The sequence below is a fragment of the Microcaecilia unicolor genome, chromosome 6 (genome assembly GCF_901765095.1).
Source record: "Microcaecilia unicolor chromosome 6, aMicUni1.1, whole genome shotgun sequence".
In the NCBI taxonomy this organism is placed as follows: Eukaryota; Metazoa; Chordata; class Amphibia; order Gymnophiona; family Siphonopidae; genus Microcaecilia; species Microcaecilia unicolor.
The window spans coordinates 159,610,669-159,634,925 of record NC_044036.1 but is presented as its reverse complement, the minus strand read 5'-3'; the positions used below and the strand labels follow the sequence as shown (position 1 = coordinate 159,634,925).

The 24,257-nt window shown below is 42.7% G+C and overlaps 1 protein-coding gene across 1 annotated transcript; it reads right to left on the bottom strand.

The window, feature by feature from the left end:
- Window positions 1-1,539: 1,539 nt before the first annotated feature.
- WNT5A (Wnt family member 5A) lies at window positions 1,540-24,054 on the bottom strand. The gene is made up of 5 exons (XM_030207283.1): window positions 23,622-24,054; window positions 16,540-16,649; window positions 15,411-15,658; window positions 4,501-4,793; window positions 1,540-2,662 (listed from the first exon to the last, which is right to left on the bottom strand). Exons 1-5 carry the CDS (start codon window positions 23,625-23,627, stop codon window positions 2,204-2,206), a joined length of 1,116 nt encoding a protein of 371 aa, XP_030063143.1. The 5' UTR covers window positions 23,628-24,054; the 3' UTR covers window positions 1,540-2,203.
- Between the last annotated feature and the right edge of the window lie 203 nt (window positions 24,055-24,257).

Here is a 24,257-nt window from a genome sequence, read left to right as displayed (position 1 = left end):
CCAAGCGGATTCTATAACAACGTCCGTACCAGCGCGGATTCTATAACAATGCGCATAGCAAGCTTAACAAGCTAATGAGCACTGATAAAGCGCTTAACAAGCAATAATAAGCACTAATTGGCACTAGTTAGAATTTACGCACACAACTCACTATGCATATTCTGTAACGAAGTGCACCAATCTTCTAACGCGCACAGGCAAAAAGGGGCCTGGTTATGAGCGGGGAAATGGGCATTTCGTGGGCGTTCTGAAATTTACACGCGTAGTTATAGAATATGGCCCTCTGCGCCTAAATATACACACTGGGATTTACACCATGCTTTCATTGGTATAAATGGATGCGCTTAGTTTTAGGCGCTGAGATATCAACTAAGGTGCCCTTTTACTAAGCGTCTACGCATGCAGCTACCATGTGGCTCTTGCAGTAATTTCATTGTTGGCGCGCGTCCAATATGCGGGTCTGAAAAATGATTTTTATTTTCTGACACGCGTATTGGGCACATGCCAAGTGGCATTTGACGCGTGTAAGTCATTACTGCCCAGTTACCGTGTGAGCCTTTACCGCTAGGTTGATGGCTGGCGGTAAGGACTCAGACCCGAAATGGACGGGCAGCAATTTTCATTGTGCCGCACGTCCATTTTCGGCAAAAACTTTAATAAGGCATTTTTTTACAGGTGCGCTGAAAAACGATTCTGTGCATGCCCGAAACACGCGTCCACACTACCGCAGGCCATTTTTCGGCGCAGCTTAGTAAAAATAAACAAGTGTTTTCTATATACCGCACCTAAATCTAGGCACCGCTTATAGAATACGTTTAGTTGGCAATGATTTCCGCACTGATTTTTTAGGTGCCATATATAGGGTCTCCTCTAAATTGTATATATTTATTATTCACCAAATTGCAATCTTCAGCTAAAAGTATCTTGAAAGATGTACATGTGCCCCAATCAGTTTCACTGGAATTTTCAACAGACACTCCCCTCCACCAGGGGCGTAGCCAGACTTCGGCGAGAGGGGGGGTCCAGGGCCTGAGGTGAGGGGGCACATTTTAGCCCCCCCCCCCCCGGTGCCGCTGACCCCCCCCACCATTGCCGACCCCTGCCATTGCCGACTCCCTCCTCCGCCGTTGTTGCCACCACCACCAACAACAACAACTTTGACCCCCCCCTGCCGACGACCCTCTCGACCCCCCCTCCTGCCTCCAACCCTCCCCCGCCACCGCCGTCGCATACCTTTGATGGCGGGGGACCCCAACTCCCGCCAGCCGAGGTCCTCTTCTTCCCGCGCAGGGCTTCGTTCAGTTTCTGAGTCACATCAGACTCAGAAACTGAATGAAGCCCTGCGCGTGAAGAAGAGGACTTTGGCTGGCGGGGGTTGGGGTCCCCCGCCAGCAAAGGTAGACGGCGGGTAGACGGCGGGTTGGCGGTGGGAGGGGATATCGAGAGGGTCGTCAGCAGGGGGGTCCAGGGCCAAATCTACGGGGGCCCAGGCCCCCATGGCCCCACGTAGCTACGTCCCTGCCCTCCACTAACCCACACTCACTCATCTCTTATGATTTCACCTGTATTGTTTTCCAAAGATTGTATTCTTGATTAAATAAATGTTGTGAGTTTTTTTATTTGCAAATCCGATTGTTTCTGTTGTTGTTATTACTATTATTGGCCATATTATGATGTGAGCGATGCCTTTTATACTTTCAAGATGATCTTTTTCTCTAGCTATGGTTAAAAAAATAAAACTAAAAACCCCAGTAAGGTTTTGGTCAATATAATAAAGAGCCCTCTACAAATAATTATATCACTGGATTGCTGTCGGCCCACCCACGTACAGAACAGTTGATACACAAAAATCATAATCGTTTGCTTGCTGACTAAATCATGCATGAAATGACATTATATCCAATGGATTATACTGAATTCTCAGATGCCACATATAACAATATTTTTACCTACTGCACATGAACCAAGTCCCATGTGTTAGATTAGGTTTTGTTCCCCATTTCGCAAAATTTCTATACTATTAAAAGTCTCTCGTAAATAAATATTTAAGCAGTTTTTCCACTTTGCTCACAACAGCCAGTTCTTGGATCCAAGGATAGAAAAACCAACTGAAATCATTTTTTTTCTCAGCCACCTTGATATGATTCAACTCTTTATAAATAAGAAGGTCATCTAGTAGTTCCCAGGAGGTTTCTGGTGAACCCTATTTGCATACAAACTGGTCCACAATCGCCGTGCACTTCTTGCATTTCACGTAACAGCACCAGTGGAATTTACAGTGACATCTTTCAGTCTGCACAGTCTTGAACTGGTCATAGCCTCGCCCGCAACACATGAGTTCACAACCGTCCATACCTTCAGAAGTCTTATTGCACAGCCGACCCTGAGTCCCCAGGGACCCCGTGCTCTCATTGCGAATGCAGTAATCGGGGCTGGGGTCGACGTAAACCAGATCGTTGGTGGTAGGGGAGTTGAAGCGGCTGTTCACCTGCACCAGCTTGCCCCTGCTGTTTAGTTTCATGGCTGCTGCGCTGTCATATTTCTCCTTCAGAGAGTCACCCACTTTGCGGAAATCAGCCAGCTGCAACCAACAGGTCTTGAGGCTACAGGAACCGGAAACTCCATGGCATTTGCAGGACACATCTGCCAGATTGTACACTGTCTATAGAGAAAAGGTTAAGAAAGGGAAGGAGAGAGAGAGAGAGAGAGATTAGCATCAGCCCTTTTCCATAAAGCTATTGAATTACATACTCAGTCTCCACCAAAGAGGCCCACTTATGGGTTCCCTGTATAAGCATTTTTGCTTTTTCGCCCTCATTGCAATGCATGACAAGAGAAGATGTAGCCACATTCCTTTTGCTGCTCCTAGTCAGTCTCCTAGCATGCAACGACTCAGTGCACCCTCGGATAAATGTTCACTACTTCTAAATTTTGTGTTTGCAAACTGAGAAGTCTAAATCTCTATCCAACCTGAATTTTTCCTCTAATTACCCCACATGCTCCCTGGACACAAACTATGATTGAAACACATCCAATTCAAAACCTTCTTTCAAGTGATAACATGCGAAGACACATGCAGGTCTAATTTACCAGTTTCCAAAATGTTGTCCTCCACTCCGTGCCTACAGGGAAAACCTCTGAAGCCACCATACTTTTGAACATGTGAGCCACACAAGTCTTTAAGGCCCTTTTTCAAAGGTGCGGGAGGGCTAACGCACGGGGAGCATGAGGCATTACCACCAGGGTACCAAGTGGGCCTGGCAGTAATTCCAATTTTGGCGTGCTCCAAATCCTGCAGTAGAAAATAATGTTCTATTTTCTAGCACAGGATGCGTTCATGGTAGTAACCAGCAGTGCGCCCACATTGGCGCACGCTGCATGGTTACCACGTGGGTAGCATTTGAGCCCTTACCACTAGGTCAATGGGTGGCGGTAAGGGCTCAAGCCATAAATAGCAGCGCACTAGTTTTAATATTAGCGTAGACCCATTTCCCGGCACATTATACAATTACGTTTTTCTCAGCTGCGGTAAAAAAATGGCCCAGTGCATGTCTAAAAGATGTGCCCTCACCACCACAGGCCACTTTTTCCGTGGCTTGGTAAAAGGACTCCTGAGAGCAGTAAATGCAGTTTTTAATCTTCCTTAACCATCTATACATTATGCCATTATTTTTCCTGGTTCCCCTCTTAAGCTCATGGCAAATGTCAACAGCCATCCTCTTCCCACCTTTCCATATAGCACTAATGCACTCAGGGAGAATTGCCGCACGTCTATTTTGGGTCTGAGACCTTACCGCCAGCCATTGACCTAGTGGTAAAGCCTCATGCAGTAACCGGGTGGTAATGACCTACATGTGTCAAGTGCCATGGCGCACGTCCGATACACATGTCCGAAAATAAAAATTATTTTTTTCAAATGCACGTATCGGACATGCACCAAAAATGAAATTACCGCAAGAACCACGCAGTAGCCGTGCAGTGACTCCATTTTGACGCATGTTGGGCGCGCATAGATGCTTACGCGGCTGAGTAAAAGGGCCCCTCACATTTCTACTCTAAATTAGCACACAACCATGAAGGGGGTGTCTTTAAAAAAAGAAATCATCACAACAATGTAATTGTCTTCAAAGAAGTGTTGTCATCTAAATATGAAAGAATAGGACGCTATCCCCCCCCTCCCCCATATCATGGTTATTTTACTTTCTCTTACAAAATGGTAACATCTTTTCCCCTGCATTACTGCCTGCTACAAACATCGGGATTCAAAATACCTTTCACATAAGGAGAACCTCAAAACAGTCCTTCTCAGATTTCCCCTAAACAGGCCCTCATAACCATATGGATTTAGTTACAAAGCAAAGAAAATGTCTTCCTGCAGTTATCAACATAATAATAGTAGTGGGCTATGAATGTGACGCATCTAACCAGGTTCGATGCTTTCTGCTTCTGTGGACACTCTCCTATCACAGAGATAAAGATTGTAAAATATGGCCAACTTACTCTTCTTCCAGCCTCGTTGTTGTGAAGATTCATCATTGTCCGAGCACTGTCATAGGATCCTTTCTGGTAAACTTTCTCCCTCTCTCGAGCATCCACAAATTCCTTGGCAAAGCGGTAGCCATAATCCAGATTGTCCCCGCAACCTCCCCAGAGCCAGTCCCTTTGTAAATCTTTAGGCCTGGCTGCCCTGCTGCAGCCACAGGTCGAGAGCTCCCCCTCACGACAAGCACGGCTCACTGCATTCACCACCCCTGCGGCACTCACTGCATAAGTAAAGGCTGTCTCCCGGCTACCTGCAAGTGAGAAATAGCAAGTAATGCAAGGATCAGAGAAACAGCAGCATCCACAACTGTAACCAAGCTTATCTTTTCTGTCACGTGCCAAGTATCACAGGCTATGGGAACTGTATTTTGTTCTAAATAAATAATATGCATAGAGGTAAACAAAATTCATTTCCTGTCTATGATAGAAGTGACTTCTTGACCTATAGTTCAAGTAGAAACTGTTTTACAAGGTTTTTTTTTTTTTTTACCTATGCTCAAATAGTACATTAATCATAAAAGGGGTATTTTACTACCAGTCCCAAGAATAGATCCACATTCAACATCTGAAAAGTTAGAACTTTTTCTAACTCCTGAATGATACCGCTGACAGTATATACAAATAATTGTACTAGATGAAAGGAGGAAATCAATTTTTCAGAAAGGAATACAATTTTCCTCTTGGAATTTCAATACATTGTGCTGAACTTTTTTTTGTTGTTGTTTTTTGGTTGATTTCTTTTGTTTGGTTGGTTGGTTGGGTTTTTTTGCTGATCTGTGTGTGTCACACTCAAACTGGCTATTGATTCAGGAAAGGAAAAGCAACACCACAGTACATTTTAATCTCTTTCCTAAGAGTCTGCTCCAATGAACATTATCAGACTTGTTGAGAGATGCTATGCTATAAGCCTCCAAGCTATTTTGTTACCATTGCTGTTTTAAAGTTTAAGTCCAAGAGTTCATCGCGATACACAAATTTAACTTTGGGCTGGATAGTGGGCAGTGTGACCACAGTTGCAAGACTGTGGAGGAGTGGCCTAGTGGTTAGGGTGGTGGACTTTGGTCCTGGGGAACTGAGGAACTGAGTTCAATTCCCACTTCAGGCACAGGCAGCTCCTTGTGACTCTAGGCAAGTCACTTAACCCTCCATTGCCCCAGGTACAAATAAGTACCTGTATACAATATGTAAGCCGCATTGAGCCTTCCATGAGTGGGAAAGCACGGGGTACAAATGTAACAAAAAAAAAACTTGGGAGAAGGAGAAACTCTGGGAGGCAAGCACCGGAGGGCAACAGAAGGGGAATAGGAGCAGGAACTAGGATCTTGAAAGGTAGGGGAAGAGACCCTGATATGGGACTGGCCAGCAACAATTCATTATAAGTATTCCTGCCAGGATGCACCATCAGGTTTGGTAGGCTAGCTAGAAAGGTGATCCTACAGGCTAACTTACTTAATCAGGTCACCTCCATGTAGCAGGGCTCTCATCCTGCTCCTCAGAGGTGGCTTACCCGCCCTCCCTTCCCTAGAGGAAGTTTTGGGGAAGAGGGCAAAGAGTGGCGGTGAAGGAATCCGGGTCCAGGTGAACAGTGTTGCAGCAGGCGGACACCCATCTACAGGTTTTAGCTTTTCAGGGGATGAGTGATTAATTTAAAGCTCTAAGAGCAGGCTGGCAGGAGGGTCAGGTGACCTGGAAAGGAGGGGCATGGAGGTTCAGGGCAGGGTACCAAAGAGCAGAGGATGACACATGACTTCACATGTTTAAGGAGAACAGATAAGCTTTATTCAAAGCACCAGGGTGGTGAATGGAAAAGAAACTTTGTCAGAGGTGAATAAACATTTCAATATGGTAGCTCAAGTGAATAACTTATTTATGGTTATTGCTGTGGTTATATTTGTTATCTTTAATAAACAAAGCTGTGACCTATTTACTTCCAATTGGTGTCATGGGTGTTTTTGTTATAACATTAGGGGCCCTTTTATTAAGCCACATAAGCGCCTACACACCCCCAACGTGTAGCAATTCCAAGATACCACCCGGCTACATCGTGGCCCATGCGGAAATTTCTTTTTTTACATGTGCCCACTACGCATGCCGGAAAATATTTTTATTTTCTGGCACGCAGGTGGTAATCGGGCAGTAATTGGCATTTTACACACATAGACCGTTACCGCCCAGTTACCACATGAGACCTTACCACTAAGTTAATGGCTGGCGGAAAGGTCTCCGACCCAAAATGGACATGCAGTAATTTTCATTTTGCCGCACGTCCATTTTCGGCAAAAATTTTAAAAAAGCATTTTTTACAGGTGCGCTGAAAAATGATTCTCCATGTGTCCAAAACACACATCTACACTACCGCAGGCCATTTTTCAGCGTGCCCTAGGAAAAGGGCCCTTTAGTTATGTAACAGGTTAATGGCTGCAGGTAGGAAAAGGGGGGAGGGAAAAGATGACAGGGGAGGGAGTCAAGGGCGCATGGGTGACCAGTTCCAGGTCCAAAAGTTAATAAAATAACCTTATTTGGTACTGAAACTAGAAAATCTATAGCTCCATTTTCAAGAATAAAGATCAAACAAAGCAGGTGAGGGCAAAGCATCAGAACTCTTGGAACTGAGCACCTGAAGATAACTGCAAGCAGAAACCTATCGGTAGCTCACCTCTTTTTTCACTCTGATAGCAACTGCTTCATTAAAAGTAAATTAAAATTTATTTTCTCTGATTTAAGAACATTCTAGAAATGGGCTGCATGAGGTCAAAGGTTCACACAGTTGTATAAATTCATATTGTCTGCTTTGAAACAGGAGCATAGCCAGACTTCGGCGAGAGGGGGGTCCAGAGTCTGAGGTGAGGGGGCACATTTTAGCCCCCCCCCCCCACCAGTGCCGCCGACCCCCCACCACCACCACCACCATTGCCGACCCCCCATCCCCCCGCCACCGCCACCAACAACAACAAAAACTTTGCCCCCCCCCTCCTGCCGACGACCCTCTCGATCCCCCCTCCGGCCGCCAACCCTCCCCTGCCGCTGCCATTGCCCACCTTTGCTGGCGGGGGACCCCAACCCCCACCAGCCGAGGTCCTCTTCTTCCGGCGCAAGGCTTCATTCTGTTTCTGTGAGTCTGACGTCCTGCACGTTGTACATGCAGGACGTCAGACTCACAGAAACAGAATGAAGCCTTGCGCCGGAAGAAGAGGACCTCGGCTGGCGGGGGTTGGGTCCCCCGCCAGCAAAGGTAGGGGGAGGGTTGGTGGCGGGAGGGGGGGTCGAGAGGGTCGTTGGCAGGGGGGTCCAGGGCCAAATCTACGGTGCCCAGACCCCCGTGGCCCCACGTAGCTATGCCACTTCTTTGAAAACATGCAAGGATAGATGTACTAAGGGGCCCTTTTGCTAAGCTGTGGTAAAAGGGGGCCTAAGCTAGGATCACTGCGTGTTTTTGACATGCAAAGAGGCCCCTTTTACTGTAGCGGGTAAAGGCTGTCCATTTTTGACAAAAGTGAACCACTTACCGCATGGCTATTTTGATGGGGAGCCCTTACTGCCACCCATTGAGATGGCGGTAGGGGCTCATATGCTAACCCGTTGGTAACTGGGCAGTGCCAATTACCACCGGATAAGTTCTGGTGTTACAAAAAAAATTTGTAAAATCCTGTAGTGCCAGAAATGGCGCACGCTGGGAGTGGGAACTACCACAGGGCTTCTGCCAACCCTTTAGTAAAGCGGCCCCTAAGGGTTTACCATATTTTGTGTCTGTTAGAAGAATGTTTCAGTACATCTTGGGCCTATAGAGATCTACTTTTATGATTTGTGTGCATACTTTTTTTTTTAACTTTACAAAATAAATGCTGAGTATTATTTATATATTGCTCACACCTTTTTCAGCAGTAGCTCAAGGTGAGCTACATTCAGGTACATTGGGTATTTCTCTGTCCCAGGAGGGCTCACAATCTAAGTTTGTACCTGAGGCAATGGAGAGTTATGTGACTTGGCCAAGATCACAAGGAGCAGCAGTGGGATTTGAACTGGCCACCTCTGGATTGCAAGACCGGTGCTCCAACCACTAGGCCACTCCATATATGCAACCAATAACCCAGATCACTGAAGAGATGGGGAACAGTTATATGATAAAACAAACCAAAAAAAACACCAAAGAAAATCAACATATGCATACTTTTCAACCAAGTTCTCAAAAATGTTAAACACCTGCTGGTGGATATTTAAAACTCTTTTTACTTGCCAGGAACAACTCCTGGCCAGTTAAATACTCTAAAGCCAGCTAGACGCTAACATTCAGCATGAGATAGCTGGTTATTTTAGCTCAATATTACCACTTACCCCCGGATTCTATATAGTGTGCTTAGATTTAGGTGCCAAAATGAGCATGGATTCTATAACACCGCATGTAACTTAATTGGCTTAACAAACTAATGAGCGCTGATATCAGCACTTAAGTACATAAGTATTGCCATACTGGGAAAGACCAAAGGTCCATCGAGCCCAGCATCCTGTTTCCAACAGTAGCCAATCCAGGTCACAAATACCCAGCAAGATCCCAAAAATGTACAAAACATTTTATACTGCTTATCCCAGAAATAGTGGATTTTCCCCAAGTCCATTTAATAACAGTCTATGGACTTTTCCTTTAGGAAGCCGTCCAAACCTTTTTTAAACTCCACTAAGCTAACCGCCTTTACCTCATTCTCTGGCAACGAATTCCAGAGTTTAATTACACGTTAAGTGAAGAAGCATTTTCTCCGATTCGTTTTAAATTTACTACATTGTATCTTCATCGCATGCCCCCTAGCCCTAGTATTTTTGGAAAGCGTGAACAGACGCTTCATATAAACCCGTTCAACTCCACTCATTATTTTATAGACCTCTATCATATCTCCCCTCAGCTGCCTTTTCTCCAAGCTGAAGAGCCCTAGCCTTAACAAGCAATAATGAGACTAATTACCACTGATTAGAATTTAGGTGCACAACTCGCTTAGCATATTCTCTAATAATATGTGCCAAACTTCTAATGCGTTTATGCAAAAAGGGGTGTGGTTACGGGGAAATGGGCATTTTGTGGGCGTTCTGAAATGTAGGCACCTAGTTACAGAATATGGCTCAGTGCACTGGGAATTACACCATGTTTTAGTTGGTGTAAATGGATGCACGCAGATTTAGGCGCTGAAATATCAACTAAGCTTATTCTACAATCGGCGCCTAAATCTAGGTGCTGATTATAGAATCTGCTTAGTCAGCACTGATTTCAGCACCAATTTTTTGGGCACCATATATAGAATCTCTTCCTTAGTGACTAGCCCGGTCACTGACCGTGGTGCAACATAGCCGGTTAGCACCAATATTCATTGGCTGACTGGCTAAGTTTAGCAGCCAGATAGAACCACATAAATAGCAGGTCTATCTTTGGCCGCTATAACTTAGCTGGTCAGCTGATGAATATTGACTTCATCGGCTATGTTTTTAGCAGGCAAAAAAAAAAATTCAATGCTGGTCACCAGATATGGCCCCGGCATTGAATTTTCAGGTTCGCCTCTGCCCACAGGAGTTAGCTGGGCTCCCTCTCATGGTTTCAATATTGGCCCCGTAGTATTTCTACTTATCAACCTTGTATTAAAGGCACTATTTATAAAACAATTTATACATCTTTTACATAATTTTTAGCTTTCAGTTGCTCTAAACTTTTAATAATCTCATTGTAGTGGTATAACCTTATCTTTAAATAATGTATGTATGTATGAAAAATTGTCAGTGCATCTTCTTAAACTTGGGCAAAGTGTATAGAAAAATTTAGATTGTATTGTATTTCTTAAATGCCACAAGGCGGACTACAAATAAGAAACTTTGGGGGTCTTTTACTGAAGCTTAGCTTGAGTTATCTGCAGCAAGGACCATAGGACTAAAATGGGCCATGCAGCAGAAAACTCAAGCTAAGCTTCAGTAAAAGACCCCCTTCAACATTTAAAGGAAATTACAATACTCATGAAACATTTAGGGCATCTTTTACTAAGGTGCGCTCATGTGCTAAAATTATGGGCGCACTAAAAATTAGAGATGCCCATAGGAACATATTGGCATCTCTAATGTTTAGCGAACCCACAATTTTAGTGTTTGCCAAAAACGTTGAACGTGCATTAGGAAAAGACCCTCTAAGGACCCCTTTTACAAAATGGCGGTACCTGTGCTCCTGCTTTGCTATGTGCCAATCTGGCATTACTGCTGGCCTAACACAGGAGCCTAGCCGTACTGCCTGCCCCCAATGAGTACCATTTCCGGAGGCTCACTTGCTGGTAATTGGACAGCCCTGCATGCTGCCTGCTAACCGCAGGAGCCCTGACCGCCTCCTAAATAGCTAGTGATAAGGGCTTCCCCAGGAAATGACCATGCGGCAGTGGCGTACCAAGGGTGGGGCGGTGGGGGCAGTCTGCCCCGGATGCACGCCGCTGGAGGGGTGCAGAAAGCAGCTACGCAGCTGTCGGTTCCGCTGGTTCCCTGCTCCCTTTGCTGTTACTTCCTGTTCCACGGCAGAGGGAGCAGGGAACCAGCGGAACTGACGGCCACGCAGTTGCTCCCAGCAGGTAAGAATGCACCCGGGGGGGGGGGTGTTGATGCGCCGGGGGGGGGGTATCATGCTGCTCCCGGAGGGGGACAGACACCGCTGCACCTGGTGGGGGGTGCGCAGCGGCGATCCGCCCCGGGTGGCAGCCGACCAAGGATCGCCACTGCCTTGTGGCAACTGGTTCACTTACCACACGGCCATTTCCTTTTTCCAAAAAATAAAAAGCCTTTTACCCACTGCAGTAAAAGGGGGCCTCGGTACATAGCAAATAAATGCACCGACACTACCACAGGGCCCCTTTCATCACAGCTTTGTAAAAGGGGCCCTTAAGAAAGAAGTCAATTCACTTTACAAACATTAACAATACTTACAATAAAATAGCCCTCCTATCAAAGCATAAAATCACAAATCCCTATCTGGAAAAAAGTAGGTCTTGAGAGCTTTTCTGAGGAGTGGAGGAGTGGCCTGGGTGGTGGACTGTGGTCCTGAAGAACTGGGTTCAATTCCCACTGCAGCTCCTTGTGACTCTGTGCAAGTCACTTAACCCTCCATTGCCCCAGGTACAAATAAGTACCTGTATACAATATGTAAGCTGCATTGAGCCTGCCATGAGTGGGAAAGCGCAGGGTACAAATGCAACTAAAATAAATAAAATAGATGGAATAATTTGACAAATTTGGGTTGGGATGCTGTTCCAAAACTTAGGGATCATTTTACAAAGTGCACTAACATTTTTAGCGTACACTAAAAATAAGCACTCGCTAAATGCTAGAAATTCCCATATATTCCTATGAGCATCTCTAGCGTTTAGCGTGCACTAATCATTAGCACACACTAAGAACACAAGCGTGCCTTTGTAAAAGAACCCCTTAATACTTTGGAAGTCAAAAGAATGCTCCCTAAATGATTTACTATTAACATTCCTCATTGATGGTAAATTTAGTAATAATCTTTTCCCGCTTCTTAAATAAGGTCTACTATTAGAAAAAAATGTGAATTTGGCCTACTGACTCTGCATCAGTGGCGTAGCTACGTGGGGCCAGGGGGGCCTGGGCCCCCATAGATTTGGCCCTGGACCCCCCTGCCAACGACCCACCCGACCCCCCTCCCGCCGTCAACACACCATCGCTGTCGCCTGCCTTTGCTGGCGGGGGACCCCAACCCCCGCCAGCCGAGGTTCTGCAGGACGTCAGAAACAGAAAGAAAGCCTTTTGTGAGAAGAAGAGGACCTCAGCTGGCAAGGGTTGGGGTCCCCCACTAGCAAAGGTAGGCGACAGCGGGTTGGCGGCGGGAGGGGGGGTTGAGAGGGTCAGCAGCAGGGGGGGCAAAGTCGGCAATGGCGGGGGGGGGGAGTTGGCAGTGCCGGGGGGGGGGCTAAAATGTTCCCCCTCACCTCGGGCTCTGGATCCCCCTCCTGCCGAAGTCTGGCTACGCCCCTGCAGTCTGCATTAAGCCCATAAACACGTTTATAAACCATGCATGACAGTTGAAAAGAGATACAACCATCAACCTTGAGCCAATGTAAATCATTCAATAATGAAAGAGACTTCAGAATATCTCCCTACACCATATATCAGTCGAACAGAAGTATTTTGTAATAATTGAAGTTTCCAGATGTAAATTTTAGCCAGGGTTAAATATAAAGCCAATTATTACCCTAGTTAGATGAATATTTTTCCATCTGCCTAGATTTCCCTGTTGGTAAGTGCATTTATTTTATTCTACTGAAAATGACTACATGGTGCAATTTGATACTAAGGGACCCTTTTACTAAGCTGCGTAGGTGCATACACGTGCCCAACACATGCCAATTCGGAACTACCGCCCGGCTGCCGCGTGACCCGGGCAGTAATTTCATTTTTTACACACGTCCATTACATGCGACCGAAATTATACTTTATTTTCCAGCACGTGGCACTAGGCGAGCGGTAATCAGCATTATATGTGCGCTGACGATTACCACCCAGTTAACGTGTGAGACCTTACTACTAAGTCAATGGGTGGCAGTAAGGTCTCAGGTCCAAAATGGACATGCGCCAATTTTCATTTTGTCGCACGTCCATTTTCAGCCCATAAAAAGACCTTTTTTGTAGGTGCACTGAAAAATGGACCTGCGTGCATCTAATGCGTGTGTCTATACCAGCGCAGGCCACTTTTCAGCGCACCTTAGTAAAAGCTAAAAGCCCACCTTTTGATGCTGCTTTTAACTCCTAACCCTTGTTCACTTGTTCAGAACCCTTATTTTATCATCCTCACTTTAATATTCCCTTAACTCTTGTTTGTCCTGTTTGTCTGTCCTAATTAGATTGTAAGCTCTGTCAAGCAGGGACTGTCTCTTCATGTTCAAGTGCACAGCACTGCATATCTGTTGTAGCACTATAGAAATGATAAGTAGTAGTAGTAGTCTTGGGATTCCGGAATCTTGCTACTCTTTGGGATTCTGCACAGAATCTTGCTACTCTTTAGGATTCTGCACGGAGTCTTGCTACTCTTTGTCCTTATCCCTTATTTGTTCTGTTTGTCTGTCCTAATTAGATTTTAAGCTCTGTCGAGCAGGGACTGTCCCTTCATGTTCAAGTGTACAGCGCTGCGTACATCTAGTAGCGCTAGTAGTAGTACTTAATGCAGAATTTCCACTGAAACAGTAGTTCTATATTTCAGTTGTATGAAACTTCAGCACAAAATGAAAAAAAAACCCAACAACAACAACTAAGAAAAGTATGGCCTGGTTCTCAACAAATATACTTTTCAGCTAACAACCATCTTTGAATAAGCTTGGGATATTCCTATTAAACTAACTGCAGGTAGAAGTGGGTTTAAGTGGCTAATTGTAGGTTACATTGCTGCTTCTAAAAATAAGTTATTGCAATCAGATTAATTATAGTTTTAAATATGGGAATGTCTAGAATTTTCCACGCTGGAGAACTTACTTGAGACCTAATAGGGTATAAACCTTTTATATTGAACCAAACCATAACAAATACAATTTTCAAATAAAACTACTTTCAAACCAACATATAAGCATTCCCTTTTGAAAAGATGGAACAATTCCAGGCAGAGTGGAGAGAATTTGAATATGCCCAGGTCCTCATAATTTTGCCCGACTAAAGAAAAAAAGCCAGATTAAAATGTCTTTGCATTAAAATGTCTATTCTGCAATTAATTCTGCTGAATGCTGTATGGAAGTATAGAAATAGCAGCCCACTGCCAGCAGTATACTTTCGTATAAAGATCACTTCCCCTCTCTCTCTCTCTCTCTCTCTCTCTCTCTCTCTCTCTTTAATTTGAAGCAATATTTTTGCTGTGTCCAAAGTTAACAAAATATAAAATTTGACAGCATGTTTTGAATATATTCCTGACAGCCAGCTTTTACAAAAAAGGCAGGGTGATAGCATTAAACCGAGTTCTGTGATAACATACTCCAAAACAGAAAGTTAAACAACTTTGTGAAAACACACTACTGAGGTCAGGTAATGTATGTGAATTACCTATGGTTATTTTTTTTTATTATTAATCAGTCTTCCCTGCCATCCTATCCTAATCATAAATCTACTTTATTTATTGCACAGCTTAAATCAGATGGCTTATTAGTTCATAAGTTGATATTTTAAAAGTCACAGTAACTAAAAAAATTAACAAAATAAATCCTAACACACTATGCTACCAATTTACACCTTGAAATATTTCTTCTATGAATAAACCTATTTGCATACATTTAAGAAATAATTGTAGGAATAACGTTCATACAACGATGCATATATAATTTAAGAAAACCTTGAAACTCCAAAATAAATGTTCTGTATTAAAAAAAAATACATTGCATTTGCAGTCTTTAAAAAAGGTAAAGAAATGCCATTCTGGTCTTTTTGGATATCACACTTTCAAATGCAGTTCATAAGGAATAGGAAAGACATTTCTGAAGTAATGAATTTAACTCTTCTGAGTTATTTCAGAGATCCTATATAAAAAAGGTAATGTGTGAGATATATTTCTTTACTTGCTTTCCCAAATTATACACACTTCTGATCCAAACGACCTTTAAAGGAAGAGCTTCCTCCAACCTTTTTGTTGCAAAGACTAATCACCATCTTGAAAAACTGAACTGTACAATGTACCGATGGAAGTGTCCCTATATATTTTTTTTTCAGTTCAGCAACAACATTTAAATATGGGAGGCGCTAGTTTCCATCGTACCGGTTCAGATAAGACACACTAACAGCTTGGTGTTAACTACTCCGGTTTGTAATTTATGGAAGTTCAATATTCTGCAGGAACCCTTAAACTGCTCCAAATTGCTTCTTACCTATCTGCATGACTTTGCCAAACACGGAGGTGTTGTTCACTGTACTGCAATTCCATCTTCGGTGTCTGAACTGATGCTGGCACTCTTTAATCCCCGTTTTGGCCCCTTCTCCAATATACTGCATGTGGTCCTGATACAACTGGCACAATTTCTTCTGTCCCTGGGAAAGACCAGCCAACTGACTGCATAGCGGCTGGGCTCCTATAATAAACATTTCTGGTCTCTGAATAGGATTCACACCTAAAGACCTGAAGAAAAAAAAAAAAAAAAAAGAAACACGCCGATGAAGCACACAGAGTAAACAACTGCCCTATAATAAATAGATCTGTCAATCAACACCAACTTCTCTCCTATTAAAATGATACCAAGGGTTTTAAATAATTCCATTCAGAGTTGCGTTCATCCCATCCCGTTAATCACAAAAAGTCAGGGGTGGGGGAGTCAAACAACTTGAGCACTGGGGACCAAACAGAGAAGCTCCAACCTAATCGGCATTGTAACTTTTAAAAACGAAAAAGTTGTTTTCTGAGTCGTGCACTTCTAGGAGCTTAAACTATTCCAGGTTCGATAATATCATTACACACCATGCCCCGATCAAGAGACTGGGGGGGGGGGGGGGGGGGGGAACAGTTATCAGTACCTAGGTGTTAAAATATAACTGTGTTCCATATTCTTACATGAACTTAGAGGGCTAAAGGGGGAGCTGGCGGTCGATTGAGACTAAACATTTTACTTTAAAAAAAATTCATTACAGAAATAAGAACCAATAAGCAAAATAGTCTACAGCGTCCCAACATCTATGTACAAAAATAGAAAACCTACCACACAGGTTATTTCCTGTAAAAATAAATAGTTTTATCATCAGTAGTAGAAGAGGCAGAGTCAAAAATCTGTTTTTCTCAACTATGTCTCCCTGAAGTTATTTAAAAAGTGACACAGTGTAATGTAGGGCGAAAAGACGATTATGTGCCTCTAATTATAGTCGGCACTAAAACAAAATCGATTTCATTTGGATATTTACAGATATCCCCTGGTGGAACAGGCAATCTGATCGGCACATTAATACATGATTCGTCTGCCCCAAAGGAAATCATCCCACACTAAAGATAAGTATAGATAATCTACTTACCACCAAGAACTAGCCTCTATTACAGCTTGCATGAAACAGGAGAAAAAGGTCAGGGCCAGAACTACATATCTAGAAGCCATATCTCTGCTCACTAATATTCCAATGGTTTTCTGCAGAAAAGGAAGACAAAAATTGATCGTGTTTTCAGTTACACATGTTTCTCTTCAGAAATGCAAAAGTTTAAACGGGCAGATTTCGTCGGAGCTCTGTCAAGATCCTTCGGTCTTCTTATTCTGTCTGCTTTGATACAGCAGTTGCCACTTAATGACATGATATATGTCGTTTCCTTTAAATGATTCCACCCACGCAGTCTGACAGGGGGGGAAAAAAAAAACCATTTGAATGCGATTGTATCACTACCAACACAATTGAGCGCTCTTTTGCAATCGCTGCTGTTAAAACAGAACAATGTATCAGTTCTAAGAGCAACTGGAAAACTCTTTCAAGCAAGTTTTGCGTTTTTCCCTTTAAAGCAGGCAGTGCAAGTGAAATAAGAATTAAACAAAAAAATTTGTTTAAAATATTGAACTAGAACCCATTAATAGTCTGCTTTTCTAAGACAGGGAAAGACTACTAATGTGGCAAGGTCACTAAGAACCACCATTAAATTTAATATATTAAATGAATTGTTTTTGCATTGATATATGCTAAGGAGTTCGGAATTTTAAAAAGTCATACAAGTTGTAAGTGGCAGTTCAGCAAGAAAAAAAAAGTTGCCTACGTCCCTAACCCCTGTTTTTAGATGAGCCAAACTACTTTATTCAAAGGGGATTATTGGCAAGTTTTTTTTCTCAACGTTTCCACGGAAAAATCGAATGTGCACGACCCGAAAAGTAATTCGAATCTTTTTACAGACCATTATTGTTCATGTAAATAGGATTTTGGTAAATACATTCTAACATTGCTAGGTTAAACACAGGTCTACTTCTGTGTATGCTATCAGTTAATAACTAGCAGTCAGAAATTGTTCCCTGGGGAGAACATATGGATGAAAGGTAACAGTGAAGTCATTTTCTCAGCTTTTTATTATTATTATTAATATTATTATTATTGTTTTGTTACCTTCAACATATAATGCAGATAGTAACAGTATTATCCAGTGGCACACAGCTTTAGCATCAATCCCTTGCATTCCTTGGAACTGAAATGTGGGATGAGACTTTTCAGTGATTATCATTTTTAAATAATCATAAAATAACAATGGCTTGTATAGAGAGCAACTACCACGACTGCTAACCCAGACTCCACATCTGCTAATCCATTTAAACCAAGTATATTCCCTGCTAAACCCATTTTAAAAATTGTTTAGATGAAATAGGTAATGCGAATTGCTGATGCCAAAAAAGTAATCCATTCAAAAGTGAGGCTACCAATGGCATCCTAGCATAACTGACGTTGAAAGAGGGAAAGGAAAGCATTGAAGCATGTCAGATGTGAACCCAGGGCCTGCCACGACGATTAAGCTCCTCTTTAAAATTACCTTGTTTTTTCTTTTAAGTGTTTCATGAAAGCGCACGGATGCAAAAGATCAGATGGATTTAGCACTAAGGAAAGCCCAGCATTTGCTCCCCGTCTGTGTCTCTAGTTTTTAATTAGCTTTCTTGAAAGGTTGCAGGAAATTTCAGCGAGGGGAAAAAGAAAAAAAAAGTTTCCATGATTGTAGAGATGCCATTGTAATTAAACGTGACCGCGAAAACCCCCGTTGAAGCCCTGGTCTTCCCAGGAGCAGGGAAGGGAGGAGGGAGACAGCTGGCCTCCTCTTTCCAGATGTGCTGCGCTGCACTGCCCCCTCGCCCTCACTGCACCTCTGAGCTCTACTCCGCTTCAACCACCTCCCATCTATCCCGCACATGAAGTCCCCCCTTCCTACTCTTTACAAGCTTCCTGCTTTCTCTTCCCATTGCTCTTGTTTCCTCTAGTCCAGCCCGTACTATACCTAGTTTTCCTTCTCTCCCCCGCCCCCTCCCGTATCACACAGGCTTTGCCGTCTCCAGCTGCTTCACAAGCGCGTGTCAACACTTCATTCACGAGTTTATTTCTAGACGGAGATTCCAGTACCGGAGGCTGTCTCGACCCATCCGCATGCTTTCCTCGCCCAAACTTTATCTAACAACCTGCTTCCTCTTCACCTCCTCGTATTGGAACTTTTTTTTTTTTTTTTTTTTTAAAGAAAGCCATTAAAGTGTGCTAAAGAATCAAATAGCAAGTCCAGGAGGAAATGCAGCACGATGCACTGAATTGTTTTATCACCTGGAATATTTAAAACCTTCAGGGCTCCCGCCTTGTCCCTATTGTAACAGGTCCCTGAATGTTCAAAGAAAGGAGATGGAGCTAGATGGGGATTTTTTTTTTATTTTTGTTACATTTCTACCCCGCGTTTTCCCAATCATGGCAGGCTCAATGCGGCTTACATGGGGCAATGGAGGGTTAAGTGACTTGCCCAGAGTCACAAGGAGCTGCCTGTGGATGTCACAGATTTGCAAAATTTAAGCACGTTAAAGTGTGATGCGATAGCACCTGTATGAAATATGTGGTTTGGAAAGGACCCTTTACCTCAGTAAAATTTCAACAGTCTCAAAAATATGCATAATCAGTCCTAAGATATATTGTGACTTTTACATTTAAAAAAAAAGGAAAGAAAAAATACGAACTTTAAGACCTTTTGTGCCCCTAAAGAAATCTCGCATGAAGATATTCCTCTTTGAAGACCCCAGATTCAGAATATACGTTTCTATTGGCTTTGCAAAGTCATGAGTTTCTTCTATTTAAAGATGTTTTCACTGCTATTTTTTGCTATTCAGAGCTAAAATCTCCGGACTCTCCAGTCAACTCCTAGTTGATGCATTAGGTGTTGTACTTCTGTGATTCACGAACTATAAATCACATCTCATACCACATAAAAACAGACTGGCTTATAAAACATTGGAATTTGAATTCAGCCCTTAGAGAGAGAAGAAGAAGAAACGAAACTCGAAGGATTGCTTTTAAGTATCTGATTTGAAATTGCTGATTTTACACAGTCTCCAGTTTCACATGGAGCTCCAGATTTACAGCCGTGGTTATCCATATTTAAAAGCCATAAAAGTCACTGCTGTCAATGAACATGTGTCTATTAATTATTAAAAAAAATACCCCTCCATTATTTCCTATAATGGTCACAGTCTGTCAATTGATCCCAGTAAATAATACTAACAGATTCGACATGCCATGGGAAAAAAAATTACACGATTTGCAAATCTAGAATTTATGGATGCACTTTTTACCATATCCCCAGAGGAAAGAGTCTGGAATATCTCAGCACACGAGGAAATATAACCTAGAAACTGAAAGAGTTTTATAATGGAATAAATAATTGGCTAACTCATTTTCAAGGACAGAAATAAAACTGTGTTTATAATAAACTCCTTCCAATCCACAGGAAACACGAAATCACAAACGTCAAAAACTAGAGAAAGAGATCAGAATACATATGAAATTCCATGTTCAGTTTTTGATATTTGGGCTATAAATTGAATACAAGTTTCCAAGTTTTATTTAAAATTTAATATACCGACCCATGGGAACACACACACCCCTTGAGTATTTTTCTGTCATTATCAAATAGGCTAGGGCACACACACACAAGAAAAACCCTTTATATTTACTGGTGGAAATATTTTCTTTAAGCATAAATGGTACTGATTTAGGTTGATTGAAAAAAATTCAAAAAGACATTATAGAAGAGAATTGTACCGAGTTCAAAACTTTTAAAGTTTTGAACTTGGTGTGATTCTTATAATGTCTTTTTTGCATTTTTTCAATGTAACTAAATCACTACCACTATCACTACCATGCTTAAAGAGAATATTTCCACCAGTAAATATACTTTTTGTGTGCCCCTGCCTGATAGTGACAAAAAATACTCAAGCGGTGGAGGTTACCAAGAGGGTTTAACTCTCTCTCTCTCTCTCTCTCTCTCTCTCTCTCTCTCTCTCTCTCTCTCTCTCTCGAGGGCGGGGGTTAAGCTGTCATAAAATTCGCTGGAAATTGATTGCAGCATGAATCCTGTCTCTTCATAAACGCGTTTCCTGTGCCACTGCAGACTAAAATCAATGTTTTTAAAAATCCCAGGCAAGCAGGCGTTCGAAGTACATTCCGCCGCCTCACGGTCCCATAGGCTGGCAAACGTTGCGATCTAGTACACTGCTTCTCGTTTCTAATATTGGCACTGATCTTTGAAATCTGTAAATCTTTGAAAAACAAGTAAGCCACTGCAGTACTCCCAGTATCAATTATTTGTATGATATTATTTTTTTTTTGCCATAAGCAAAGCTCTTGCAACAGACCCTTTCATACCCTTGGAACAACACAAAGTCCACACCGGTTTTTTTGTCTTTAACGAAGCAAGAACACTAAAGCAAAATAAATTTAAAGGAGTAAATAATGGTTCAAGGGGTCAAATATTAACGAAAAATGACAGGTCCGTAACCAAGGTCAACAAAACGGTTTCAAGACACTAATTTTAAAATACTGTGCACCTGAAAGATTACAATTTGCATTCATTCATCTACTGGAGTATATATCCGGAGTTTAGCAAAAATACATGTCACTGAAATAAACACATTCATTTTAGTTTTAAACACACACACCCACACACACACACACACACACGCGCGCATATAGTTGGCAAAAGTGTTTACATGGCGTTTGGTTAGAGATGGGAGTTCCTAGTTTGACTTCCAAAAATGGCCAGTGGGAGCCTTATTCCACTACAGATTTCTCTTTTCCATAGGTGCCAGCAGGGAAAAAAAAGTGTCCTGTTTTGAGTATACCTCAAATTATCCCCACTGTAAATCATTAACAAAGTCAGCCGCTTCCTACTTTCCACTAAGTAGGTGATCTCAGTTCACTTTTTGAAGACAATGGCAAAAAGGCACCCAAACCTTTTTCTCTGACTATTCGCCTCACTTAAGAAGAAATTTGTTTCAATTTCTTGGAATTTCTGAAATACAGGCATATTGTTCCAAAATTATATTTATTTATTTGTTACATTTGTATCCCACATTTTCCCACCTATTTGCAGGCTCAATGTGGCTTACATAGTACCGGAGAGGCTTTGAAGTCTCCGGTGAACAAATACAAGGTAATGTTGTAATTTCTTAAATCAGTGAGTGGCCACATTAAAACTCCTTGTATTTGTTTCACTACCGGAGATGGCGAACTACGGGACAACAATGTAAGCCACATTGAGCCTGCAAATAGGTGGGAAAATGTGGGATACAAATGTAACAAACAAATAAATAAATAAACTATATCCGAGTAGTAAAAATGAAATTGTGAAAGCGTGGAAACCAGCTAGAAAACTGCACTGAGCATGACGTTAAATACCTGTTTTTTTTTTTTTTTAATGCGCTGTAAAATCAAAATGAATACTTCATTTCGTGGCCAAGGGATTTGTAGGCGCCTACAGAAAGCAGGTATTCTATCATAAAACTGGAGGGAGTTGGCAATGAGTCTTCAGCGATTACCTTTGTCTGATTCAATAATGCATGATACATACATGACCTGAATAAAACAAACTTAGCAGCATGCGGTCATCGACACAAGAAGTGTGTTTCCCTGATGGTTATTTCCACCCAGATCTGAAACCCAAGGAAAAAGTTAGATATTCCGAAAGCCAACAGAGGGCAACCTGCACCATCTTTCCATTCCCTCTGAAGCTGCACACAAGCCAAATGAAGACAAGAAGGTTCTGAAAGGACCCGCGTTAACGTTTCAAGCTTAGCATTTCCTCCAAAGTTACTTTTTGGAGCTAACAGAGAGAATTCAAGTCTCTGGAGAGAGATACACCTGCATCGCTGCAAGACTAATGAACCTGGCCAAAGGAGTAACTAACTTCTTCCAAGAATCACTGAAATGTTTCCAAAGGCTAGCTTAGCTGTTTTGAAAAATGTGAGCAACCCGCTATGTGCTTCTTATTACAGGGAGCGTGCAGTACGCTTGATGAACTGAATAACTAGTTAATTACAAATTCAGAAAACATTAGGTCACCTCTGATCTTCTTACACAAATCTCCCCCCCCCCCCCCCCACCCCACTGGAGCACAGGGTCGGCTATTACGGTCCTGCAAGTAGCCGTAGCATTTAATAAAAGGCTGGGGGTGCCATATTCTTTCAATGTGAAGAAAATGAAGAGCACGTTTCAGTGGACATGATTTTGGATTCCATAAGATAAAGATAATGTTTCACAGCTTAATTTACCCACTGCTTTTACTTCGCACTGTAATATTACACGTACTCACTGTAGGTACGTACTTTCAAAGGCATTTAATAAAGGTAAGAAATCCCGAATAAATATATTCGGAATTTAACAAGCTCCCGTGGTTTCTACTACAGTATAATACTGAACCTGACTTTCACAGTTAATATCTGAACAGACAATAGCATACAAAGAAACCCAATTCTGCTTTTTACAAACCGCTGGTATGGAAGGAAACCTACAACACAGCTCTCGCGCTGCTGACATGTAGAATTTGCTGCAACTGGAAAATGAATGTTTATAAAGAGAAGTTTTTAAAAAATTGATGAATTTTATAATAGGAACGTCAGCGTAATGCAATTAAATCTCCTTTTAAACATCAGAAATGTTATTTAAAATGTTTAAACGTCTAGTTTCATTAGAGAAACCTGTCCCAACATCCCTCTCCCAGCTTGAACAAATACTTCAAAGTCCTTAGCTGTAAAACAAAAAAAGTGTATATATTTTGGGGGGAAAAAAAGTTGTACAGAGATTGCATGACACAAGAAAGCAGGGTTACAGGCACCCCCTTAACGACAGGATCGTTAACGGTGGGGGAGGAGTTGGTGAGACTCTTGCTATTAATTAGAGGGGGAGGGGGAATAGTCTCCCAGACAGTCTGCAAGATTGAGGAACTGAAAAATGTCACACACACAAAAAAAAAACCCCGAGGTAAATCAATGGCTGTGTGTGCACGCCCACTTGTAGTACAGAGACCCACTGCTGCACGGTGAGCTAAATGTACAGAAGAAAATCAGAAACACTTTAAAGAGTGCAAAGTGAAACCCCAAATCCCTGGAACCTACCTCCATTCTGACTTATTTAAGTGGAGAAAACAAATAATCCAAGCATGCAGGATGACATGGGTAAATCCTCCTTTAGAACAAGTCCTCGATTTCGGGCCTGATCGGTTGTGATCCAGGGAAGGGAATTCTGCTGCTCTGCTCGTCACTCAGAGAGGGGGCAATCGGTTGCCATACAGAATTCAGAGCCTCAGCGGGAAGCCCTAGTCCGCAGGTACCCCCAAGCAGCAAGAACTCCGTTTGGAAGCACCGCAATTTCCCCAACTTCGGAGGGGGGCTTGCACCTTTTTCCACCTCCCGCCCGTCCCAGTGGCGTTCAGCTGTGGCTGCGCTGGAAGGACCGGAGCGAGAGCCTGACGCTGCCCCCTTGCGCTTGAAGCGCTCAGCACAAGCAGCCCGGAGCCGTCCGGCCGTAAGACCTCCTTAGCGCGCGCCACCGGCTTTCTTCAGCCAGCCAAGTCCAGCTCCAGACTGCTGGAGGGGTGGGGAGGATTAAGGGCAGAGACTCTCCCACCGCCTGGCTACGGAGCTCACTTACAATCAAAGCGATGCAAAAAAAAAAAAAGGTTCGCCGGCTGTAAACGTGGGCGTGCTCGTGCGGGAGTGCTTTAATGCAAACACTTTGCTCAGAGTCAGCTC

Bases quoted from the DNA above. Each gene is read 5' to 3' on its own strand.
- WNT5A (XM_030207283.1), bottom strand. The intron at 15,659-16,539 runs GTAAGTAGATTA...TTTTTTCTTCAG, and splicing joins ATAGAGGCTAGTTCTTGGTG to GTCTTTAGGTGTGAATCCTA. The intron at 2,663-4,500 runs GTAAGTTGGCCA...TTTTCTCTATAG, and splicing joins ACAACGAGGCTGGAAGAAGA to ACAGTGTACAATCTGGCAGA.